Source organism: Solanum tuberosum, unplaced genomic scaffold (assembly GCF_000226075.1).
Source record: "Solanum tuberosum cultivar DM 1-3 516 R44 unplaced genomic scaffold, SolTub_3.0 scf00102, whole genome shotgun sequence".
NCBI classification, from domain to species: domain Eukaryota; kingdom Viridiplantae; phylum Streptophyta; class Magnoliopsida; order Solanales; family Solanaceae; genus Solanum; species Solanum tuberosum.
In genome coordinates, this window is record NW_006239028.1 from 1,289,443 (window position 1) to 1,313,730 (window position 24,288).

General features: G+C 36.4%; 4 protein-coding genes across 6 annotated transcripts in view; 1 reads left to right on the forward strand and 3 right to left on the reverse strand.

The window, feature by feature from the left end:
• Nucleotides 1-152: 152 nt before the first annotated feature.
• Nucleotides 153-3,372, reverse strand: LOC102587714 (LRR receptor-like serine/threonine-protein kinase GSO1). Its single transcript, XM_006348925.2, has one exon. It carries the CDS (start codon nt 3,225-3,227, stop codon nt 225-227), a length of 3,003 nt encoding a protein of 1,000 aa, XP_006348987.1. The 5' UTR covers nt 3,228-3,372; the 3' UTR covers nt 153-224.
• Nucleotides 3,373-6,272: 2,900 nt separating this feature from the next.
• On the forward strand, nt 6,273-11,412 carry LOC102593806 (uncharacterized). Of its 3 annotated transcripts, XM_006348869.2 has the most exons (9): nt 6,274-6,475; nt 8,088-8,226; nt 8,826-9,044; nt 9,125-9,262; nt 9,401-9,479; nt 10,007-10,075; nt 10,182-10,257; nt 10,609-10,665; nt 10,758-11,412. In XM_006348869.2, exons 3-9 carry the CDS (start codon nt 8,883-8,885, stop codon nt 11,086-11,088), a joined length of 912 nt encoding a protein of 303 aa, XP_006348931.1. In that variant the 5' UTR covers nt 6,274-6,475; nt 8,088-8,226; nt 8,826-8,882; the 3' UTR covers nt 11,089-11,412. The 3 variants fall into 3 exon arrangements, with proteins under 3 accessions (XP_006348930.1, XP_006348931.1, XP_006348932.1); XM_006348868.2 differs by lacking the exon at nt 8,088-8,226 and having other exon boundaries at nt 6,273-6,475; XM_006348870.2 differs by lacking the exon at nt 8,088-8,226 and having other exon boundaries at nt 6,274-6,480.
• A 712-nt stretch (nt 11,413-12,124) lies between these two features.
• LOC102594559 (citrate synthase 3, peroxisomal-like) lies at nt 12,125-19,602 on the reverse strand. Its single transcript, XM_006348871.2, has 13 exons — nt 19,314-19,602; nt 18,574-18,754; nt 18,257-18,342; nt 17,561-17,665; nt 14,104-14,166; nt 13,840-13,949; nt 13,517-13,636; nt 13,372-13,447; nt 13,166-13,239; nt 12,950-13,070; nt 12,769-12,866; nt 12,567-12,690; nt 12,125-12,489 (listed from the first exon to the last, which is right to left on the reverse strand). Exons 1-13 carry the CDS (start codon nt 19,557-19,559, stop codon nt 12,358-12,360), a joined length of 1,536 nt encoding a protein of 511 aa, XP_006348933.1. The 5' UTR covers nt 19,560-19,602; the 3' UTR covers nt 12,125-12,357.
• A 322-nt stretch (nt 19,603-19,924) lies between these two features.
• LOC102594881 (ubiquinone biosynthesis O-methyltransferase, mitochondrial) overlaps nt 19,925-24,288 on the reverse strand; it is an 11,137-nt gene continuing 6,773 nt past the window's right edge. The window contains exons 6-9 of the mRNA XM_006348872.2: nt 21,877-21,926; nt 21,036-21,185; nt 20,348-20,428; nt 19,925-20,243 (exon numbers count right to left, since the gene is read on the reverse strand). Of these exons, the coding sequence (XP_006348934.1) occupies nt 20,118-20,243; nt 20,348-20,428; nt 21,036-21,185; nt 21,877-21,926 (407 nt within the window). The 3' untranslated portion in view covers nt 19,925-20,117. The remainder of the gene's footprint in view (nt 20,244-20,347; nt 20,429-21,035; nt 21,186-21,876; nt 21,927-24,288) is intronic.

A 24,288-nucleotide genomic window follows, 5' to 3' on the forward strand; every position in this document is an offset into this window, starting at 1 on the left:
TTTCCTTTTCATCATGACCTATTCAGAAATGATTATTCAGTTTTTTCAGTTTAAATTAGAGAATTTAGTAATGAAGACTTCACTACACTATTTCTTTGATTCATCTAGCATTGATCAATAGAAATAACAGAAAGGTGATCAGTAAGAAACAATAAAACTTAAACACGTTATATTGCACATATTCATTGATTATTAGTGGTACTAGATATGCATACTTTAATTTCCTAGCTTCTGGATCTCCTCCAACTAGCCCAAGGCAGAATGAAAATGACAAACAACTTATCTCCCAAATAACCAACAAACTGAAAATAGGCATGCCTCCATGAACTTTTTATTATTAGAATCGCGCATACTCCCCAGAATCCCACAACAAATCCTACTCCTATACTGACAAAGAACCCCATTTCTCCAAATTCACTAGGAGAAGAATGATAAGGAGGATCCTGATGAAGATCAGGTTCTTCTTCTGTTTCATCCTTGCATTTGTTTTGCAATGGATCTCCACAGAGATCAGGATTGCCCGTGTATATCGAAGGGTCATTGAAGGTGTTAAATTGGTTAGCTGTGGGAACTCTACCTGACAAGTGATTGTGCGAGAGATTCAAATGAGTCAGTAATGTTAAGCTTGTCATGCCTGCTGGGATGGTGCCATGGATCTCATTCCTAGAGAGATCAAGAGTTTCCAATTGTCTCAACCTCTCAATTTCTTCAGGGATCTTTCCACTCAAATGATTCATGGACAAATTCAGGGTATTCATCCTGGAAAGATTTGTCAATTCTTCTGGTATCTCACCAGTTAAATGGTTGCCTGAAAGGATTATGCCATTCACAAGATAAAGATTATCCTTGTATAAGAGATCTCTCCCCTTGGAGAATACGTTCAATTGACCTTCGTAACGTTGAGATTCTGGATCCAAAGTCATGCCCTTCAGATTCCCAAAACAAGACGGGATATTTCCGGAGAGATTGTTGGAACCAACATCTATAAAATGAAGTGATGTCATATTGCAGAATTCCCTTGGAATCTCTCCTTTGAACATGTTCGATCGAAGGCTCAAGGCCAACAAAACTGGCATCTTTTCCCCTATCCAGGAAGGAATTTCTCCTGAAAATTGGTTGTTCCCAAGATCAAGAGTGATCATTGAAGAGAAATTTTGGAAACCACGAGGGAATTCCCCAGAAAGATGATTGTTACTCAGCATTAAGAATCTGAGGGAATTAAGGGTACTTAAGGTGCTTGGGACGCGGCCAATAAAATTGTTGTTTGAAAGGTCTAATGTGTACAAAATTGGCACTTCGTCCCAAAAATCAGGGAGTTCTCCGGTAAGATGATTGTTCGAGAGAATCAAAGTTACCAAGCTGGTGATTTTGCTAATGGACAAGGGAATGGTTCCATTGAGAGAGTTTTGAGAAAGATCCAAGTCAGTCAAATCTGGATATCTGTAGCCAATATCAAAAGGAACAGGTCCTGAAAATGAATTGTTTCTCAGGCTTATCGAGGCTACATTTGAGGACCAAGGTGGAATTGGACCCTCAAAAATGTTAGACATCAAATAGACAGTGGAACCAGGCTTAAATTTTAGAGTAGTTGGCACTCTGCCCCTAAGTTGATTATAGCCAAAATCCAGTTCTTCAAGTTCCCAGTTCATTTCCCACAACCAATCAGGGAGAGTATCTGAAAATCCAGCACGCCTGAACGTTAAAGTTTGCAATTCAGTAAAATGTCTGATCCACATAGGAAATTTAGGACCAAATCGACATGACCTGAACTTGAGATACTGGAGAGTAAAAGGAGGAATCCACTCAGTGTCAACGTTTGCAACCAAAGGAGGACTAGGAGGTAATGAGTTTGAGGATATATACAACTCCTTCAAACTAGTCAAGTTTGTGAAGTGAGCTTCTGTGATGACACCCCACCAATTATTTTCAAAAAGGTCTAGGACAACCAACTTTGAAAGTTTCCCTAAAGTGACTGGAATTTGTCCACTCATTTGGTTCCATACAAGGATCAAATACTCCAATGATGACAAATTTCCAATCGAATCAGGGATCATACCAACAAATGAATTCTTCCATAACTCAATATACTTGAGATTTTTCAAGAATCCGATAGAATCTGGAAGAGTTCCACCCAATCCAGCATTATATCCCAAATTCAGCCTCTCTAGCTTGCTTTCGTTGCACCTAGAAAGACCATTGATGAATTTGGTTATATCGCCTGTGAAATTGTTTAGAGAAAGATCCAATTCTCTTAGGTTGCACAGATTTCCCAGTTGCTCATGCAACTGACCCTCCAGGAAAGAATTCCCAGATAAGTCAAGTGTCTGGAGTGAAGTCATGTTTGCAAGTTCAATTGGAATAGCACCTTGAAGAACATTTGAGTTCAAATCAAGATAAGCAAGTTTTCCAAGCTTAGATAACCAAGATGGGAATAATGAGCTGAACCCATTGTTCGAGAGATCAAGGACTAACAGTGAAGAGAGATTGAAGAACTCAAAAGACAACGGAAGATTTGAAAGCATGCATTGTGGCAAATGCAACTCTAGAAGGGAAGGAATCATATTGACAGACTGAAGCCAATGGTTCTTCACCTTAGACAAATCCACACTACCTAAATTAAGATACTTCAAAGATTGAAGTCCAATGAGCCATTTCAAGTTGTTAGCAAATGGTTCATTAATTGAGTAACTACTAAGATCAAGAAAATGCAATCTTGAAAGATTTCCAATGTGAGGAGGAACAGGTCCACCAAAACCAGCATTCGACAGATTAAGGTATCTCAATTTTCGAAAAGATCCAAAGAACTTTGGAATTTGATTCCCTCCAAAGTTGTTTGAACTCAAATCAAGATACCTCAATGACTTTAAATCAAGCAAAGAAGGACTAATTACACCACCAAGTTCATAACTTTGATATCCATCACCTACATCATCAACGCGATTAAAAGTGTTACGTAGCTTGATCTTGATTACATTTCTTGTTTTTTTATGACACACAATGCCTTCCCATTTACAACATTCATCTCCAATCCAAGAAGACAGCCTACTCGAAGGATCGATAAGACCTTTCTTGAGATTAAGTAGAGCTTCCTTCTCTATTTTTATACAACTAACATTAAGATTATTGTGACAAGAAATGAAGTTGATATTTAGTGTGTAAAGAAATGTGAACAACAGAAAAAACATGAAAAAATGAGTTAGATGAAGTATATTCATACTAAGTGCCATGTTTGTTTTATCATGTTTTTTTAAGGAGCTTTGCACCAAATGGATTTATAGTGAAGAAAGTTAGGACAAGAAAATAATTAAGATAATGACATTCCAAGTTGGGGTACCAGAGTTTGACTTAGGTGCAAGCAAAATTGAATATGACATGAGAAGTTGTTAGGTCATGTGTGAACAAAATTCTATATTGGTAGTTAAAAAAAAAGAAAGTTGAATATATATATTAATGGTGTGAGACCTTAAATGAAAAATCGTGTAAGCTTGATCCAAAGCAGATAAAATCACATTTTATTAAGAATATCTTTGTGTTATTTTAGTGTAGCACAACATAATGATATAAGGGTACTTGAGAAAATATAGTACGGGGTAAATTTAAACGGACAAATCACTCTATCTTAGAGTTTTTAGGTCAATTTAACACAACAACTTGTATCAAAGCCAATAATTCGACAGGTTATATGAATTTAGTCCAAAACGAATAATATCATATCATATTAAAACTATCATTGGCCGACCTGACCTAACAGTGTCCATATTAGAAAGTCAGCAAAGACAAAAAAAATATTAGGTGATTCTTCCCATTTGTCCTAGTTTTGATGGACAGAGTTACATGTTGATGATGGAGGGTGGCAAATATCTCATGGAATTAATCAAAATGCATAAAAGCTGGCCCGATCACAACAATAATAATTTTTAAAAAGTTCACTTTATATAAACCTTGACTCACTGGTATCACTTTATACAAAGTATGCATACTCTTTCTTCTTCAACCCCATTTGCACGACAAAAAATAAAGGATAGAAGAAGATACATTGCATTGCAGAAAACCCAAAAAAGTGAAATTTTCAAAAATATACCGCTCAACATAAAATATTATGCAACATCACACAATATACAATATTATATCTGGAGAAAATATTATACATAATTTATCAATTTTATATAAAAAGTGTTTATATACAAATATGGACTAAACCGAGTAACAAACTCAAAATATAAGCTACGTGACATAAATATTTTCTCCCACTAGACAGCATTTTGCCAATCACTTCAACAGTACCAAAATGCCCTATTTCTTGAGTCACGGAAACCGCGTAATTTTTTTCAAAAAAGAAAAGGTAGAAACTTTTTACAATAGAAGTCCCACTTTAATTTGTAGTCAAAAGATGGGGAAAAAAAAGAGGAAAAGATAAAACTTGAAGAAACTAGTGATTTTTTCCCCTTCAGTGTGTGTTTGAAACAACAAAAGGTGTACTGTTGTGAGCTGCCATTGCATTTGTATTTTCTAGATTTCAATCAAAGCATGAACATATGTATTTTTTTCATAGTTATTCGTACAACAGTTTACATCAAATCAATAGATGTATGATATGTGTTTGCACACAAAATTTTGACACTTAACCATAGTTTTATTAATTAACATGCATGCATTCTCGTCTTACTAGATCGCTTAAATTATAGTGATTTATATATGATATTGTGTGTAATCATTTGATGCGAATAAATATTTACCATTTACGAATGAGAGTAATAATTAAAAAATCCCCATGTTGAAATTCGGAATTTGAGGCCCTCCAAAATTGTTTGAGCTCAAATCAAGATATCTCAAAGATTTTAAGTCAAGCAAAGGAGGATTGATTTCACCACCAAAATCATAACTTTGATAGCCATTCAACTTATATTAATAGTGTGAGATCTTTTATTTGAAGAAAATCATGAAGATTTTGCTTAAAGTGGATAGTATGATACAGAAATAGCCATATCATAAGTTATGAAAAATATCAAATCCTAAATTGTTTTGGTTTCTACTCCAATTTTGAATTAATCTTCCAGCACAACCCCATTATCACATAAGGAGACTTTTCTTTCGGGTTACTTACCAATATGTATATGCAACAAAATTTATTTTTAACAAAATGACCGTATGTATATGTATTATGTAATATATCAATATGTATATATAATGTATCGATATTATTTAAGTAATATATATTCGTGTATAGAGGATGTATAACGATGTATATACAATAATATACATTGTTGATATAATAAAGCTATCATTGTACATCGATTTTTTTCAATCCCAACCAACTCAAATCTTTTTAAAATAGTTTCAAAATTCAGATATGATATCCTCTCAATGTTTCGAGTCTTTTGATATACTATTCATCCTAAATGATTCAAATTTGTGGTATGTCAATTTTTAAAGTCGAGCTTTGAATAAGCTTTAAAAATGGAAGCCAGAGGAAGGAAGGAAGATGGAAAGAAGCAAAGAAATAAGGAAGAAGAAGAAGGAGAAGGAAGAAAGGAAGAAGCCAATAATAATTGGAAGAATTAGCCATTAATAGCTTTTTCTTCCTTCCTCCTCCTTCCTTTTCTCTTTGTTGCTTTCGGTCTTCCTTCCTTCTTCTTCTTTCATGATCAATCAATCATTAAAGTTTCAAAAGTTTGATTTAAAAATTTGATGTAACACAAACGTGAATCATTTCCAACAAATTATATATAAAAAAAATTCGGAACATCAAGAGGATTTTATAGCTAAATTTTAAGATTTTTAAAGAAGATTTTGAGTATATACATAGGAGAGTGGCGAGATAGATGGAGAGGGAGGCGAGTGAAGCAGTCATGTATCTCAGATACATGTGAATCACACTAGATATACATTAGATACATGTATTTGTATGTATATGGTGTGATTTGCATATATACATAGTAGAGTGGCGAGCAAGATTTATTATGTATCACAGAAATATGCGAATCCACTTGGATATAATGTATCTAAAATAAATTACACTTAATTTTGACTCATGTACCCAAATATACATGTATACAAATGTATCTAGACACACCAAAATCTTGTAAAGTTCGTATTATTGTGAAGCAAAGTGTATCTACGTAATTAGTTACCTTCTTTCCAAAGCCGAAAAGGAGACTACTTTCTGAACTGGGCCCTTACATCCTAATCCAAATTCTAAGGCCCAATATTAGCCTGCCGACAACTGCGCGTACAAGCACGCGCTGAGACGCTTCCAATGATATTTTTGGGATATAACAAACCTCTGTTTGCCGTCTTCCATCAATCGATCAATTTTTTTTTTTGTGTTTCCGATGAATCTTCTGATGCGTTGCAGTTCTTAAACTCAATCGGAATTCAAGTTCCATTCTCCCTTCCCCTACAAATTCAATTTTTATTTTTCAGATATTCGATCATCAAAGTCCGTCAGGCGAATTCCAGCTCCGATCACATTCCGGTGAGGTTCAATTCTCCTTGTGCTTCTATTTACGGTTTAATTTCTCATGTGGTCCATAATCTTCATGTATGTGAATTTTCTTATGTTTAATTCCCGTTATTTTTCATTGCCAATGCCTACAGTTTTGTCGAATTCAATGATCCAATGGATTTGATTGTTAATTGTAATTGAATTCATAATTTTCTTTCCGGGTTTTGTTGACCTAATCGATGTTATGCATAATCCATGAATTATAAATTTGTGAAATTTTATTCACTACTTATATTTTCTTAAAGCTATACCACTGTACAGTTGGATTTTTTTGAAGTGTTATTACATTGTTGATAGTTGTAGAAGTTTGGACTTGCGTGGAATTATGTATTAAGCAACTAGTTATCGGATACGGACGCGTGTGTTGCACGTGTATTTCGAGAGATTTAGTAATTTTGCATAATTACATAAGATTATTGAAACATGTTATATCACAACATAAGTAAAGCAAAGATTTCATGAATGTGGTAGTTTGTTTAAGAATTTGAGAATCCAGCTCGAAATAAGCCAATATGAATTCTCGAGTAATAAAACAAAAATAATTCAATGTTGTCACTATTGCAACTCTAATGGTTATATACCACAAAAGGAAAAAAAAAACTGGAAGTGAAAATTGTGTTGAAAGTGATAAACATTCTAGACTATTGATCATGATTAGATAGATGCACAAGCATCAAAATTAAATGTAGTCTGACACTAAATCGAAGCATTGCTCATGATAGGAGAGTGATGAAAAGAAGAGGAAATTGATAGTTACATTTGGTTCAAACCTAATTACGCTATTTCTAGCTCAGCCGCCTCCAACTCTCTCTATGGGTCAAACAACTTCCTTAAGTTAGCAGATATCATATTGCTCCCGCAAACGGTGATGTCTCGATTCCCATTGGTCGGTCTGCTTTCCGGAACAAATCCTTGTTCAAGTAAATCTTGAATCAGATTCCTGAAATTTACACAAATTATTTATAGAGTGAGTCCATTTTCTAGCAGCCTCTTAATTCAATAGGAAAGTAGCTTTTTGTTATTTTTATTAGAAATTTATAAATCAATCTTCATTTGAAGTTAAAGAAAATAAAAGATCAAACCTTTCTTTAAGGCAATCCAAAACAAAAATAAAAATTATTTCTTACAACTCGCACTTATTCAGAACCCGATAGTTATACTTCTTCTACACAAATGACATTCCTTTCTCTTCCCTTTACTTATATTCTTCCTGATCTTTGCAAATGGCAAGACTAATTACCAAAATACACCTAAACTCATTATATGATTATGAATTAGATTGGTTTTATTTAAAACAAAAATCACAAGAAAATAACCCCTGCGTTTTTGGAATTTTTCTATAGGTGTAAGAGGAACAAATTATTTAGAGGATATGACCTTTTTTGATAGTTATGGAGCAAGGCTTTTGAACATCCTTATATACTATCGGAAGAGCATACATCACTTCAATTAAAAATTTAGTATTATTTATTGTCTTGACCCTTAACCTTTATATTCATCTGTTGCTTGAAAAATTCAATTATATGCTTTAAATAAGTTATTAATGTGTTAATTAAATTGTTGCCATTTGGGATTTGCTCAGGAAAAACAAATGGGCAGTTTCCTTTTTAATTTAACATGGAGATTGTGGGCTTTAAATATAGTGAATGGATGGAATGAATGAAAGGAGAAAATCAAGAAAATAAAACTTAATCAAATGACTACTGGACTTCATCTAAAAGGTAAGGAAATTTAAAATGTCATAACTTGTAAAGAATTAAATGTTGTGTGACATCCCAGCTTAGGATAAGAAGTCCCACATCGGCAAAACAAAGGAGAGATGTTGGGTATATAAGTAAGCATGCCTTACACCCTAGTGACACGTTCTAAAGTCATGCGGCCCTAGGCCCAAAACGGACAATATCACAAGCAGGTTGGGCCATTACATGTTGGACTTCAAATTCTAACATTGTGTAATTAAAATATTTATTATTTTATTAGATATTTAGTCTGATTTTGTTTTAGTGGAGGGAAGAAATGGTAATCCAACTTGAGCTTCCTACTTTGAGTATGATATATGGTATATGATACTCTGATATGCTATATACACAAGCATCAATTATAAATGTTCAAAAATGATAAATGTGAAAACAAGAAATTCAACTGTATCTGTTCAAGGAGTAATTTCTCGAAATTCAATAGGAAACATACAGAAGGTTAGCTGATAGACAGCAGGAAGCTATTGTTTATCTGGTTTAGTATTGAATGTACTAAATGCTTCCAAATTTGGATTTACGTTCTGGATTTTCTTTCTTCTGCTGATTAACTTTTTCATATGAAGGTGTGAGCTGGCCAGAATAGATTGAAGCACGTACCGAGACATAAAAGGCGTTTTACAATGAGGTGTAAGGTTCCTTCGCTGGTAGATTTATGTGTTCAGACAGCAGTAGATAATGTGAGATACCTTGGGGATGTTGGTGAAACAGACACTCATCTACTAGAGCGTATTTTGCCTCACTGTTCTCTTGAACAATTAACACATGTGGAGAATTCGACAGAAGTAAGAAACTCTATGAGTAGGTTATCCTCTTGCAGTGTTACATATCAAGTCCATTTTTAATGCTCAAATTCTTCTTTCAGGGAAGAGATCTCAGTCAAGTGACTGATAGACTTTGGAAGAGGTTTTACCAGATTGAGTTTGGTGACAAGAGCATCAATCAGGTGGTCGAGAGAATGAAGAAAGTGAAAGTAACATTTAAATGGAAACAGTTATATGAGGTGATTTATCATATCATACTTTGTTTTTACTCCCTTATTATGATTTATGATATATGTTTAGTAGTGGATCACATCTTCCTCTTATTGTTGTTACCAAATCATTCTACATTACAAAAGGGTATATCAATTTACTTGCAGGCGAAGACAGAGGAAATGGAGGAAACTCAACAAAGGTCATTCGAGAGAATCAAGGAATTGTACCAAAATGAAAATGCTAGTATGTGCTTTACTTCTGTTTCTTTGTTCTTTAATTTGTATTCCCAGTAAGTGGTACCATCCTCTAGTTTTAGTTGAGGCCATAATAAGCTGTCATATATTCAGATGCTGATCTAGACTACTTAGGCTGTTTCCTTTAACAACAATGGGAAATTTTCCAATTACCTCTTAAAGGACTATGTGGGACTTGTAAACTCGTATTACAGAATCCAGTATCAGCTAGGGAGTTCCAAAAATCCTGCTCAGAAATTTTTATTTGGTCTTTTATGGTGATAGGTTGTATAATATGTTTTTTCATGAGCCGAGGGTCTATCGTAACCTCACTACCTTCCAAGGTAAAGGTAAGGTCTGTTTTCGCACTACCCTCCCCACACCCCACTTGTGGATTACACTGGGGTATGTTGTTGTGTCGTCATAATCATATATGACTTTATCTAGTTCTTGAAACTTGTTTAGTTTCTCTTTTTATGGAGATATGTTGTGAGTTACTATTACTATTGAGATTGAATCTTTGTTATCTGTGTGTAGAACGGCAAAGCCGACAAGTTCGAGTCTGCACAAAGGTTCCCCCTTCTAGCAATAAAAGAAGCTTTTATGGTAGGCTGCATGTTTTCTTTAGATACCTTTTCCTATCAAACTAAACATGTTATGTTAATTTAGAATGCGTGGTATTTTTGTTCCTGAATAAAGAGGTAACTTGTAGGTAGTGGACTTGGTAGCAATTTTGGCAACACAAAGAGTCCGTTGATGAAGAAGGCAAAAATAGAGTTTGTCAACAGGTAAGTTTGGCCTCCATTAGAACAATTACATGGCTTCAGCATTATTTTATTCATGCAAATGCTCTCTCTTCCCTCCATACTGAATGGTCTTTCCCAGTTTTTGTGCTTGTGTTCTTAAACCTGTCCTCAACTGTCACTACCTTCATGGGCTTACATCGAATGTGGATTCTTGGTATATGCCGTTTGATTGGAAAATTGTGCTATAAGATATTTTAACAATTCTAGTTCTAACTAAAGAAAACAGCTGCTGTGTGTGTATTATTTTTTTGTGTTAATTTGTGCTATTTCATTTGCTTCTTTGAAATAGCCTCTATTTTCATATTGATCACTCTCTTCTGCTGTTTCTTACAGTCGAGAAGTAAAGAATTTAGCTGCTATGAAGAATAAGTCTGTGCAAAGAAATCATAGGTAAAGACATACTTGCAGTTGTTTATACTTGACCATAATCCATTTTATTCTTCTCTAATCTTCTTCTCCTTTTCCCCCCTATTTATTCCCAGCCAAGTTTCTTCTATTAAGAAACCAGGTGGTTTAGTTTCTTCTCAAGAAAGAGGCAGAGGATATGAGCCTGACACAGCAGCTAGGCGTGATTCCTCCACATATCCTGACACCGCAGCTAGGCGTGGTTCCTCCACATATCCTGACACCGCAGCTAGGCGTAGTTCCTCCACATATCCTGACACCGCAACTAGACTTGGTTCCTCCACATATCCTGACGCTGCAGCTAGGCGTGGTTCCTCCACATATCCTGACACCACAACTAGGCTTGGTTCCTCCCCAATGGCTTTGTCAGCAAGATCGAAATCTACAAGGCGGTGGGAGAGAAGTTAGGCTGGCATTTTATGTATCAAAGTTGGCTGTTGAAAGAAAATGCTTAGTGTGTTTTCTGCTACATGAAAGCGCAGTTCTGTAATTTTTATAAAACGCCTGAGAGCACAACTCTGTAATTTTCATAAAACGCTTGGCGTGCTCCGTATATCATGCTTAACATCATGCTAAATCCATGATTCTGCAAATAGTGCTCTTGGATTTGTTGTTAAGGTGGATATTCGGTATTCGGTTTTGTAAACAACCCTTTGGATGTTAAACTCTATTTAAGGATCGAGTCTTCTCGGGTCCTCTTAGTTGAAAAAAATATTGGGCTATTGCATGATACTGTGATATTGTCTGCGTTAAGCTTTTACGGTTGTTTTTCAAAAGGCCTCATGCCATTGGAGAATCCTTTTCAGCTTCTGATGTGGGAATTAGTTTGCACATCCAACAATCTCTTCCTCGAATTAAGTTTCACAATCCATCACCAATTATGGGCTAATTTGGAGATTAATTATGTGTAACTCGCACTTGTGGGCTGTGGCGAACAAAGTCTGCGTCTTCCATCTACAGGTAAAGGTACTGTATCGACCCAATAAACAGCGGGCAAAGGTTTTACAGCCGCACCGTTACGCCATAACTCCGCCATCTTCCATCTTCATTCGATATCAATTGTTGGAACAAAATAACCCATATTATATTAGTTTATGATATAATATACTTCATTTTTGGACATTACGTATACAATAACAATAGATTATATGTATCCATTATACATATATTATTTATACAATAACAATACATTATATATAAATGCAGTCATTTTAGTTGAATTCTTTTTTCTTATCGCTAGTCCAGTTACATTAGAAGCCCCAACTTAAAAATGGCGTCATATAGTCCATGTTGTGTATACCATATTGATACTAATCTTTTAAACCTTTATAAATTACATTATTTGTTTTACACATTTAATATGCGTAGAATTGAATATACGGTACAAAAATAAATTCCAAATTTTCAGATATTCGAAAATTCATTGTACTAACTGATACCCAACCAATCCAAAATTCATATATTTTATACAATCCATAATTCAAAAATTCAAACCAAATATCAGAAAGTTCGAATTTTGATTTGAATTGCCGAAACTATGCCCATCCGAGATTTATTTAACCCTCCACCTTAAGCCGGCCCTCAAACCAACTAATACATTATTACATGCAAAAAGAGCTTGATGTTCTGTTTATCTACAAAATTATCCTGATGTAACGTCTGAAACTGTGAACAAGTCTAGTCACCTGAACCAGCTAACCTCCGCCTGGTGGCGTTGGAGACTGATACCTGACCGAACTTATCCGTCTCGGCTGAAGGTGATCGATCTTGGAGGGGCATATAGTGACGCAACCATACACCAGTATACACCTGAAAAGAGAGAATTAATATCATCTACACAGAATTACCTGGGAAATAAAAGGCAAAAAGGGACCAAGTTAAGTTACCTGTGCTGGTCTCATTATCTTGGTGTCAGGATCGTCAAGGGACTCGCGCCAATGAGCTAAGTAACCAGCCATGCGAGGAATTGCGAATAAAACCGGAAAGAACTCCGTGGGAAATCCTATTGCCCTGTTACACAACTATGTATTACAGTAGTCTACATCATTCTAGACTAAGTTTCGTAAAGATTCATGTAACTATGCATACCTGTAGATTAAACCAGAGTAGAAATCGACATTCGGGTACAACTTCCTTTCTACAAAATACTCATCTGAGAGTGCAGCTTTTTCTAGAGCAACAGCAACCTGAAGATAATATATAAGATATATGAAATAGTGGATTGAACATTTTAAAGCATGACATCCACACAGAGACGAGTAAAGCTCACCTCAATTAAAGGATCGCGGCCAACAATGGAAAATACTTCTTCTGCTAGCTTCTTAATCACTTTTGCTCTAGGATCATAATTTTTGTAGACACGGTGCCCGAAACCGGACATCTTACGCTTCCTAGAGTAAAGGAAAAGCAAAAAGAAGTAGAAATGGTTAAGTATGAATAGAAAATTTTCTTTATAAAGAAAGATGACTACCAGAAAATGATGCACCTGTTTTTCACGCCCTCAATGAACTCTGGAATATTGTCAATACTTGCAATCTCGCTGAGCATCCTGAGCACGGCCTATAAACCATTTTAAAACAGCATGGTATGGTGCTACAACCAGCAAATGATTTGTGACAGGGAGAGTGTGCTCATTATATTTGAAAGCTCGTGTAAAGGAAATTTCATCGTTTTAGTACATCGAAGTTGTACCTCATTTGCACCTCCATGAAGGGGGCCATACAAAGCACCAACCGCTCCAGCTATAGCTGTGTACACATCAACACCGCTGCACAAACATTGGGGTATCAGTAGGCTAAAACTTCTAAGCTTTTTGATAGTGCTAGAAAATGCCTACCTTGATGCAAGATGACACGCAGCTGCTGTTGAGCAATTCATTTCATGCTCCGCATGTAAAATGAAGAGAATGTCCACTACACGAGCAAGTCGAGGGTTGGGTTTGTAAGACCTATTACCTCTGCATGTTCATGGAGCAAATTGTTAACTTGCCATCCAGATCTTACATCAATAAACAAGAATTTCACAGACCACTACAGTCATACTGTCTCACTGGGTAAAGAAGGAACAATAATTGCTTTTATCCAATTTAGGCATAGCTTAAATTTTCTTTCCAGCTGGAGCTTGATATCAGAGAGAATAAAGTTGAGAAATAGAACTTACAATGAATCTAGCATGTACAAGAAGTTCTCTGCATAAGAGAGGTTGTTGGATGGAAGAACAGGTGGCCTTCCAGCCATCCTCAAGTAGGCAGCTGCAGCAATTACAGGTGCCTGCAAAAATTCAGTTAATAGGAGGATGGATTAGTGCAATAATGTAGACAACAGCCAAGGTCATACACATCAAAAGGAACATGAGTTCATGATTTGACTGTTCAGCAGTTTAAGCAACCAAGACAAAGTTGAGGGAAAAGCAAATAGAAATAACCTTTCCAAGGATGCGAACTATTTGTTTATCCCTCACTTGTTTTGAATTGTATATATCTTGGCCCTGCATCAACATAAACACACATGATCAGAGTCGCAGTGGAGGAGGGGCATGGAACAACACAATTGAAATCACAAGCAGCACACTTTCTAGTGTTTCCTTACCCCACTACTCCGACTACGGGACTAGACTTCCCATCCTTCAAGAGAAAAAGTATTTAGCCAGCAATCATTTTGTCCATCATGCTAAAAGATATACAAGCTCTAAGATAAAAGATCCCTAATTTCTAAGATATCTACCAACAATGGCTTGACCTCCTTTATGTAGGAGTAGGAAGCGTAATAGTTAATACAGAGAAGCCTAAGAATAAAAAACATAATCTTACATGGCCCACCATTCTAAAAATAGTAAAACCTTATCCTGTCTAAAAATAGTAAATCCTTAACCCGACACAATTCTATCAAATAAAACTAATGACACACTTCATTCAAACAGAGCCCCACTAACATGTGAAGAAGCCTAACAAAACAAGACACGTAAAACTAAATATGTTGTTGGGATGAGTAAACGTGTGCACGTAGGTGGATGAGCAGCTTGTAGCCAACTTACAAGCAGGTAAGTACGCTCCCTGTAAGCATTTTGCAAGCACGTGCAAAAGCTACTTATTGTTGTTCTACAAGCAAGCTACTTGTAGGCATAAGTAGCTTGTAGGAAGATGGGTAGGCAAATTTAACTAGGAAGATTTTGTGGAGGTGGAGGTAAATGGTACTTTCTTGCACATGTCACTAGGCATTATTCGACTGCACGGCGTTGAAGGTCTTTACGGTAGGCTTGAGTATCGTTCCTCCATCCACCAGTCCCCATGTCCGGTGTGGGATTCCATGTCGAGCTAGAGGAAAGAGGAATTCTCCAAAAGAATTTCAACAAAGCAAGACAAGAAACACATGAAGCCTTCTATCAACCTTCTTAGGTCCCACATCAGGCATAGAGTCGACTTGACTGGTGGATGAAGAAGGAAGGATACGCAAACCCGTCATCAAGATCTTCAACATTGTACAGTCGAATAATGCCTGATGACATGAGCAAGAAAGTTTCATTTACCTCCACCTCATTAACGTTGTACAGTCGAGAATAACCGAGAATAATGCCTGATGACATGAGCAAGAAAGTATCATTTACCTCCACCTCATTGGCTCATTCCCACTTAACCATATTACCTATCAAAGTTTACCATAAACCTTCCTAGTTAAATTTGTCTATCCATCTTTCCACAAACCTACTTACAGAATGCCTACAAGTAATATGCCCAACTACTTGCAAAACAAGTAGCCTACTCACCTGCTTGCAAAATGCTTAAAAAAAAAGCTTATCCACCTGCTTGCAAATTGCCTACAAGTTGCCCACCCACCTACTTGCACATGTTGTCACATGCCAACAACATATTTAGTTTTACGCGTTTTTTTTGTTAGGCTCCCACTCGTGTTATTTCATTGGGTATGTTATTAGGCTCCTTCACATGTTAGTCGGACCCAACTTAAATGAAGTGTGCCATGTTTCGTTTTTATTACGATAGATAGAATTGTGTGCTCGGATAGAGATTTACTATTTTTAGACAAAATAAGATTTTACTACTTTTAGAATGATGGGTCATGTACAATAATATTTTTTATTCTTAGATTTGTCCATATTAGGCTTCCTACTAAAGGAGGCCAAGCCATAGTTAGTTGATATCTTAATTAAGGATCTTTTATCTTAGAGCTTGTACATCTTTTAGCTTTAATAAAATGGTTGTTTGCTAAACACTTCGCTCTTATTCTTCTCTCTGAATCTTCTCTCTTGAATGAATGAAAAGTACGATCTCTTAGTCGGAGCAAGGAAACACTATAGGCAGGTGTGCTTGATGTGATTTCAATGGCTTTCTAAGTTTATCAAACTTAGCTTGTTGCAACTACAATAGTTTCCGATCTTCTTACTTAACAAAGCATGTAAATCTATTAGTAGAGTAGGACTTGTTCCTAAATTTGAGGGCGTATAGGCCAGAGGGTGCAGCCAGAGCCCATGTTTGTCGGGAAAAGTTGTGCTTGATCCAATTTACTGCTTAGACCGACTTTGGCAAACCATCCTTCAGGTTGCGAAGCCGGGTTTGTAGCAAACTGTCCAATAGAGTACGCTAACCCCAGTCGTAAGAAGGCTATTGTAATTCCAATGTTTGATGTCTACCTATCAATGGTCGCCAGCAAGACGAAGTGCTAAACCAAATTATCTATAGACTACTTCAAGATAAGTCCAACTCGTGCAGCAAAATTAGAGCAAGTGTTGAACCAGAGTCTAACTTGTTCTCCATCACACCCTTATTTGAGTGATGTAACAGTATTTTAGCACTCATTCAATTTGTCGCCCTCCATTATAGTTGAGAATCATAACCTCTTACCGACAAATTCAGTATTGAAAAAGGACTTCAACACCCTGTCCCCTCCACCCATTGTTCTATGAAGATGAATCCCTAAGAAGGCCAGGGGAAGCAATTAAAGCTATAGATAAGAGCTGGACAGAAGTAAGAAACTATGTTCCAGTCTCTTACTTGTAAAGAAGCTCAGGTGTCGGCCAAACAAGAGGAAGGCCAAAAAAAGATCACTAAAGAGTTCAGCTTGGTCATAAGGAAACGTTTTGTCTTACCAAAGAGTAAAACCGTCATTAAGAAAGAACGGTCAAGTGGGGCCAAGGAGGAGCAACTTAAACTATCATATGGAATATGAGCATTGGTTACCAGATATGGCTTCATCTTCTTTTATCTAAACATTCAACAAAAAAATAATAAAAGTTATCCTAACAAATCAAAATGAGGGAAAAGAACATCCAATGCAACGAATATATGTAAAGCAAAAACAGATTTTGCTCAGGCAAATGTATTGCCTGCAGATTCACATATATGCAGAATGTGCTAGTGAAATACAGCATCACAATAAAGAGGAAAAGGAGGTACAAAAGCAGGGGGCTTCAAAATTTTACTTACCCTAAGAGCTGGATTGGCATCAGGATGAAATACAGAGAGAGCGCTCATAGCACTAACAAGAACATCCAAATTCAATGAATACATGTAAAGCAAAAAAAAAAAGATCTTGCTCAAGAAAATATATTGCCCCCGATATATGCAGAATGTGTCGGTTAATACAGCATCATCACAGCAAAGGAGGAGAGGAGGGTACAAAAGTTGGGAACTTCAAAATTTCACTTGCCCTAAGAGCTGGATTGACATCAGAATGAAATATAGAAAGAGCACTCATAGCACTAACAAGAACATCCAATGCAATGAATACATGTAAAGCAAAAAATAGATTTTGCTCAAGCAAATATGCTGCCTCCGGATATATGCAGAAGGTGCCGGAGTAATACAGCATCATCACAGCAGAGGGGGAAAGAAGGGTTCAAAAGTTGGGGAATTCAAAATTTTGCTTACCCTAAGAGCTGGATTGGCATCAGGATGAAAGATAGAAAGAGTGCTCATAGCACAAACAAGAACACCCATCGGGTGAGAATCATGAGGCATTGACTGTATAATATCCTGCAACACAAGATTACACTATTATCTCAGCTATTCTACACTCAAAACCATTCACATTGAAATGATTATGAAATCACAAGGAAATACATGAAATGTGGTCTGACCATCTGGAAAAGTATATCTCAGACGCATAATATATATGACGAAGCGTGATCTTAGGACAATTTGGTGGAACTGGGTTTTCCGTCCGACACTCTGGGCTCTCCTTTTATACAAGGGAAGGCACTGAATGCTAACATTGCAGTTCATATATAGCAAAATAATCAAGCTCTCTAGAGCTAAGTTCAGACAGACAAAAGTCTGAAGAAATCTATTTTAGCCACTTGACTCGCCTGGAACAACGATGCCTGAGACCAGCAAGCTACCCAATGGGACGAATAAACAAACATGTCTAATACGTACACGCCCTTGGTTTTTCAGAAGCTTCATGCTTCAAGGGGTGACACTTCTAAGATAAGTATAGCAAGAAATGTAAAACAAAGAGATTGTAACCCGTCTTCTAAGATAATGAACAGCATTTGAGAGTGGAACTAAACCAATATCCTAGCACACAAATTAAAGCTTTCTTCGAAGATTAAGATATGATCATACCAAAACTCCTTGAGGGACTGCTGAATGATGTGAAACTGCAAACTCCCAGTCTGATAATTGGTTCTCAGATGGTAAATTACCGTACACTGCATAATTCAAGTAACGCGATTGATAAAATATAAACCATCTTATGAAGCAAAACTGTGGAGTAACATAAACCAGCTTATGAAGCAGAAACTTGGAGCAACAAACTCTTCTAAAGATAATAACAAGAACAATCAGTGAAATTTACAAAAAAAGGAGTTCAAGAAATCTGATTATGCATTAGAAGTGAGGCTTAAGAATCTGATTATGTAAATTTCATTATTAACACTTACTTAAAAGATAAGCCACTTCTAAGAAGGAACTTCGCTCAGCCAACTCTTCAATCGGGTAACCTCGATACCTGAGAACCCCTGCATCACCATCTATGTAACATATTGATGAACGAACGGGTGCAGTGTTGAGATAGCCAGGATCATAAAGCTTGAGACCCTTATCATTGTATCCAGTAGTTATCTATATAACAAATTAACAATTATATCAGATGTAACACTCTTCCAATAAAACATACGGATGATAGAGGAAACACATGATCCTCTTATAACAAGATTTTTTCACAGAATAACTGAACAACCCCACACATTGGTATTTGGTAGTGAAATTCCTCCCTTAAAACTGCAACCATACATATACATGTCGTATAATTCCTATAAAACCAAATAGAATAGCTGTATATCAAAACTCCTTAAAGGAACTCGAATTCTTTCAAGGACTAGAGCGAACAACAGCTTGTTTGGATAGTTGTTATTTAGGTACACTGTATCGTTCAGCGGTCTGAAGAATAAGCTCACGATATTATTTTTAAAAAAGTATTGTACTGGGCAGAGCTTATAATATTAAGATAACACGCAACCACACCAAATCGATGTTACAATTTGCAAATATGATCCTGTCAAAATAGTAGAGTACGGAATACAACTGATATATAAAAAAGTTGTGCAATGAGACTTTCAATCATATTTAAACCAACTACACAACGCAACAAGCAGTAAAATTCGAAAAAATAGAAGCTTACTTTCTTAAAGTCGGTGGCTTTAACAGTGCCTTCCTCGGTAACCGGAACCTGATACTTCTTACCGGTCCTCTCATCGATGATTGTCAAGGTGCCTTTTAAATTCGGTGGCGGCGACACGGCAGCGGTCGATGCAGATACAGAAGAAGTTTCCAGAACAGGGGAGGAGGAGGAGGAATCGGCGGCGAGATGAGCCGTGATTACCGATAACCGACTTCGAGCAACAGCTGAAGAATTCCCGCACTCCATTATTGTTACTAATAAATAAATTCTTTATCGATGGTTCAGTTATTTTGTATTCTCAAATGCATATTGTGTATCTCGTTTATATATGAACAAAATTTGTAAATCTTCTCATGAGGACGTTCATATTCTAAACACGTGTAGTGCTTGGTTTAGCTCCAACTAGCTATATATATCCATTACTTGGCGTTTTTTTATTTTGGCAGAGCAATTCGGTGTAATTTGGCGCAAGTGCACAGATAGTCATTTTGAAAGTAGTGTCTGAAGTTACAAATTTTATTCAAAGATGGATAAGGATTGCACCATGCATGAATTCACATGTATTTATGTATGGTATCCACAAAAGGAGTATTAAAATACATAAAAAAAAATAGGTTCGAAATGGTACATTTTTAAGTTTAAAACTTCTGATGTGGATGTTCATATTCTAAGCACGTGTAGTTAGAATATAAGAACATATGGGAATTGCATTCATCATCCAACAAAACTGAAAAGGGGATTACATACAATTACAGCATGGGTTAAGAGATAACAGCAGAATAAAATTGACAGCTTTATTGTAACTTAATCTAGAGTTTCATCCTTCTTGGCTGATTTTGTTCCGAAAGCGATGAAATTAACACTGATGTCATCAGACAAGGACCAGCGACCCGTCAAAGGGTTGTATACAAATCCAGCCATCTCTTGAACCTGTAAAATGCAGAAAGATTACCATTTCAAATGGGCACAAACAGATAGATATTGACTTGGTTATGATATAGCTGAAAAACAGAGATGCATGTAAATCCACTTGCCGATATAGAAGCGCGCTGAAGAATGAGTACTAGTTCTTCTGGGGTTAGAAAGCTTGACCATTGATGTGTACCTTTTGGAAGCTGTAAAATCCAGTTATAACGTTAGAACATGTTTAGATAATCCCGGCAATTTGCACATTGTACAACCATTAGTTTCTTCTCAACTCTCCCAAAGGAAATGCAAGAAACAGAGAGACAAACAGACATAGGAATTAGGAAGCATGGCTGACAAAACACCATAATCAGCAGAAAATTGTCGTTTAACATGGCTGCTGTCATGCACAGATAAGTATATATCAGCGAGATGAATCCTAGAAGAGCAAAATCAGTCCCCAAACGTAATTGGAATATTTTAAGCATAATCAATTTGAATCCAGGACATAACATGCTTAACAGAATTGTTGCCATTTACACTCGTGATAAATCAAGAACATTAAAATGCTCCACGTAAATTGGAAGTTCAATTTGAGGCAAGAGAATAATAATACATAGAACTATCTAGAAACACCTTTCATACACCTTCCTCTATATATTCAAAGTGAACTAGCAAATCTCACGTGCACAAATATCATATATACATATCTTATATCTATGGGGCCATTTAAGTTTTGCAAGGAAATCAATTCACAATTGTGGATATCAGCCAAAATTACCAATAGAATTTAGAGGATCTACTAAATATATTTACCCAATGTAGGAGATACTCTGCTGCAACAATTGCCGTTGCATATGCTCTCATTGAACGATTAATCGTTGATATCACGGTAGCACCACCAGGAATGGTCAACGCTGATAATGATTTGCAGAATCCAGCAGGATCTGCTACATGCTCAATCACCTACAAAACAGGCAGAATTAGATACACATACTAGAAGAGATCAGATCTGAAGCTGGGTCTTCTAAAGAGGGGAGATTAGAATAGTTTGATATTGTCCCAGTTGTTACATTTTCACTTCACCAGTCAGAATTCTTTAGATACACATACTAGAAGAGATCTGTCCCTGTGTAACAGACCCGTGAGAGCTCTAAAAGCCTCCAATTATTAGACTTTTTTAAAAGATGGTCAGGTAAGCTTGCGCGGACCTCAACTATTCTAACGGGTACCTGCTACCTTTTACAAGAGGACCTTGATTATTCCAGCAAGTACCTGCTACCTTTCACCAACACATGAAACAGGTAAACTCTGCCCACAAAGGCTTCAGCAAATAGAAAGAGATCACCTAGCATTATTGTCTTCGTTAGGATTTGACTCCTACTCTCCAAGGTTTTCACCCACTCCATTGACCTCTAGGCCACACCCTTGGGTGCCAGTTATTAGACTTGAGCAAGTGCAATAAAGCTATAAAAGCATAGAACTGCTTTAAGGACCAAGCCTTTTACACGATGTACTATGTTAACTTCAAATAAATAGTGAAAGTTTGCAAAGCAAAAGGTACAAATGATGGAAGTACAATTTACTAAAACAGTTAGATTGTACTGCAGATAATAAATCATAGAACAAAGTTAGACTATTACTTATTAAGTCATACCTCTAGCGTAATCACAGCATCGAATTGTCTCTGTTCTTCAACCAGGCTTTCTGTCGACATAACATCCAATAGGGTCATTCTTTGAAGAATAATCTTTGAGATTCAACTAAAAATGGGATTTTAAATAAAACAAGGTAAGTCTTTTTTCTTCAATATCAACAGATGTGTCAATAGCTAAAATTGTTATACACCATAGCTGAAAAGTACATAGCAACATAACAAGCATCAAATCATTAATAATTAAGTGTCCATGTGACATAGACTAATCTCCATAAAACTACAACACTTGAGCTTGATTCATGATTTCATTTAACATTTTAAGTAGCTGGTCTGTAACTTAATTAGGCACAAGTTGTCTTGGAAAAGCTTTTTTCTACTATAAAATGAGATGGATACGCTTTTTTTACTGGAAAGCAGACATAACTACAAAGAAAAGAGCCTTAAAATTTTAAAGCACAGACACAGAGGCAATTAAAGTTCACCACAAAAAAAATCAAAACACACGTCTTTTCTTTCACCAGGAATCTCACACACTGATATTTTTGCAAGTCCAAATACAGTGCCAATCATTGAACACATGATAATTCAGCCAAGTTTTCACGGCAAGAAAATAACCAACCACGCAGTTGAGTGAAAACGGAGAAATTAGGGGTTATAACAACTACAAAGCTGAATTATCATGAAGCTGCAAATAATTAGTATGCAATCACGACCAATTAACCCACCTTCCATACTCTCCATAAAGAAGGAGGAGGTTAACCAGTGATGATAATTGACTATGAACTACCCTAGGAGTCTCTGTTATGGTTCACGCAGCTAAACGGCACTAATTTCACACTATTGCAGCTTAAATTGGAACTACAACAAAAAATTGCAAATGGAGATTGCAATAACATACAACAATTTGGTCATCCTTCACTTCAACTAGTTAGGAAAGAAAGTAAGGCTTTGCTAAGATGCCAAAAACTCATTTCCAATTGATAAGTTGAGCTTGATTAAACCAGTGCTTGATCATTAACATGATTCAAAACAAAAACCGATGTTATGCAGACTCGTTTTCCTATTCTTTACTAAAGAAGGCACCAACATGATAAAAAAGAATAGATAATGTCCGTTCATTGTATATCGTGATAATAGATTAATATGCACATAGAAGTCATCAATATTTTGACTTAATTATTGTAATTGAATGGAAGATCTTGTCTTATTCCAGTAGGTGAACAGTGAATAAATACAATACATAAGGTGCTAACTAAGGAAAGAAATAAAGAGTGATTCCTACAGATCTGCAGTGATCCCTATAAATCTGCTGCCTATATATAGCTATGTATATTACTAAGATTAAGTCTATATACATTCTATAACACTCCCCCTCAAGCTGGAGCATATATGTTGATCATGCCCAGCTTGTTACAAAGATAATCAACTCGAGTTCCATTCAACGCCTTTGTGAGCAAATCAGCTACTTGCTCTCCTGTCTTCACGTAGCCCGTGGAAATCAAGTTTTCCTGAATCTTCTCACGAATAAAATGACAGTCAACCTCAATGTGTTTAGTTCTTTCATGATACACCGGATTTGAGGCAATATGCAAGGCAGCTTGATTATCACACCAAAGTTTTGCTGGTGTATGATATTCCAACCCAATTTCATTTAGAAGATGATATATCCACATAATCTCACATGTAGACTGTGACATAGCTCTATACTCAGATTCTGCACTGGATCGAGATACAACACTTTGCTTCTTACTCCTCCATGACACTAGGTTTCCTCCAACAAAGACACAATAGCCTGTAGTCGATCTCCTATCAATTTTGGATCCAGCATAGTCAGCATCTGCAAAACACTCAACACGAGTATGACCGTGATTGCTATATAATATCCCAAGACCCGGGGCTCCTTTCAAGTAACATAAAATCTGTTCCAAAGCTGCCCAGTGTTTGACTGTAGGTGAGGACATGAACTGGCTAACAACACTTACTGCAAAAGCAATGTCTGGACGAGTCACAACAAGGTAGTTTAACTTTCCAACTAACCTCCTGTATCTCTCAGGATCATCAAAGGGGTCGCCGTCATCTTTCATAAGCTGCACATTGGGAACCATTGGAGTACTGCAAGGTTTAGCTGCCAACTTTCCAGTGTCTGCAAGAAGATCAAGAATATACTTTCTCTGAGACAAAAGAATTCCCTTCTTGTTTCTATTTACCTCTATACCCAAAAAGTACTTCAACTGACCCAAGTCTTTCGTATGAAACCTAGTATGCAGGAAGGATTTGAGGGAAGAGATCCCTGCATAATCACTTCCTGTGATGACAATGTCATCAACATACACAACTAGCAGGATAGTGCCAACTATTGATTGTCGGTAGAAGACTGAGTGATCACATTTGCTCATTTTCATCCCAAACTCC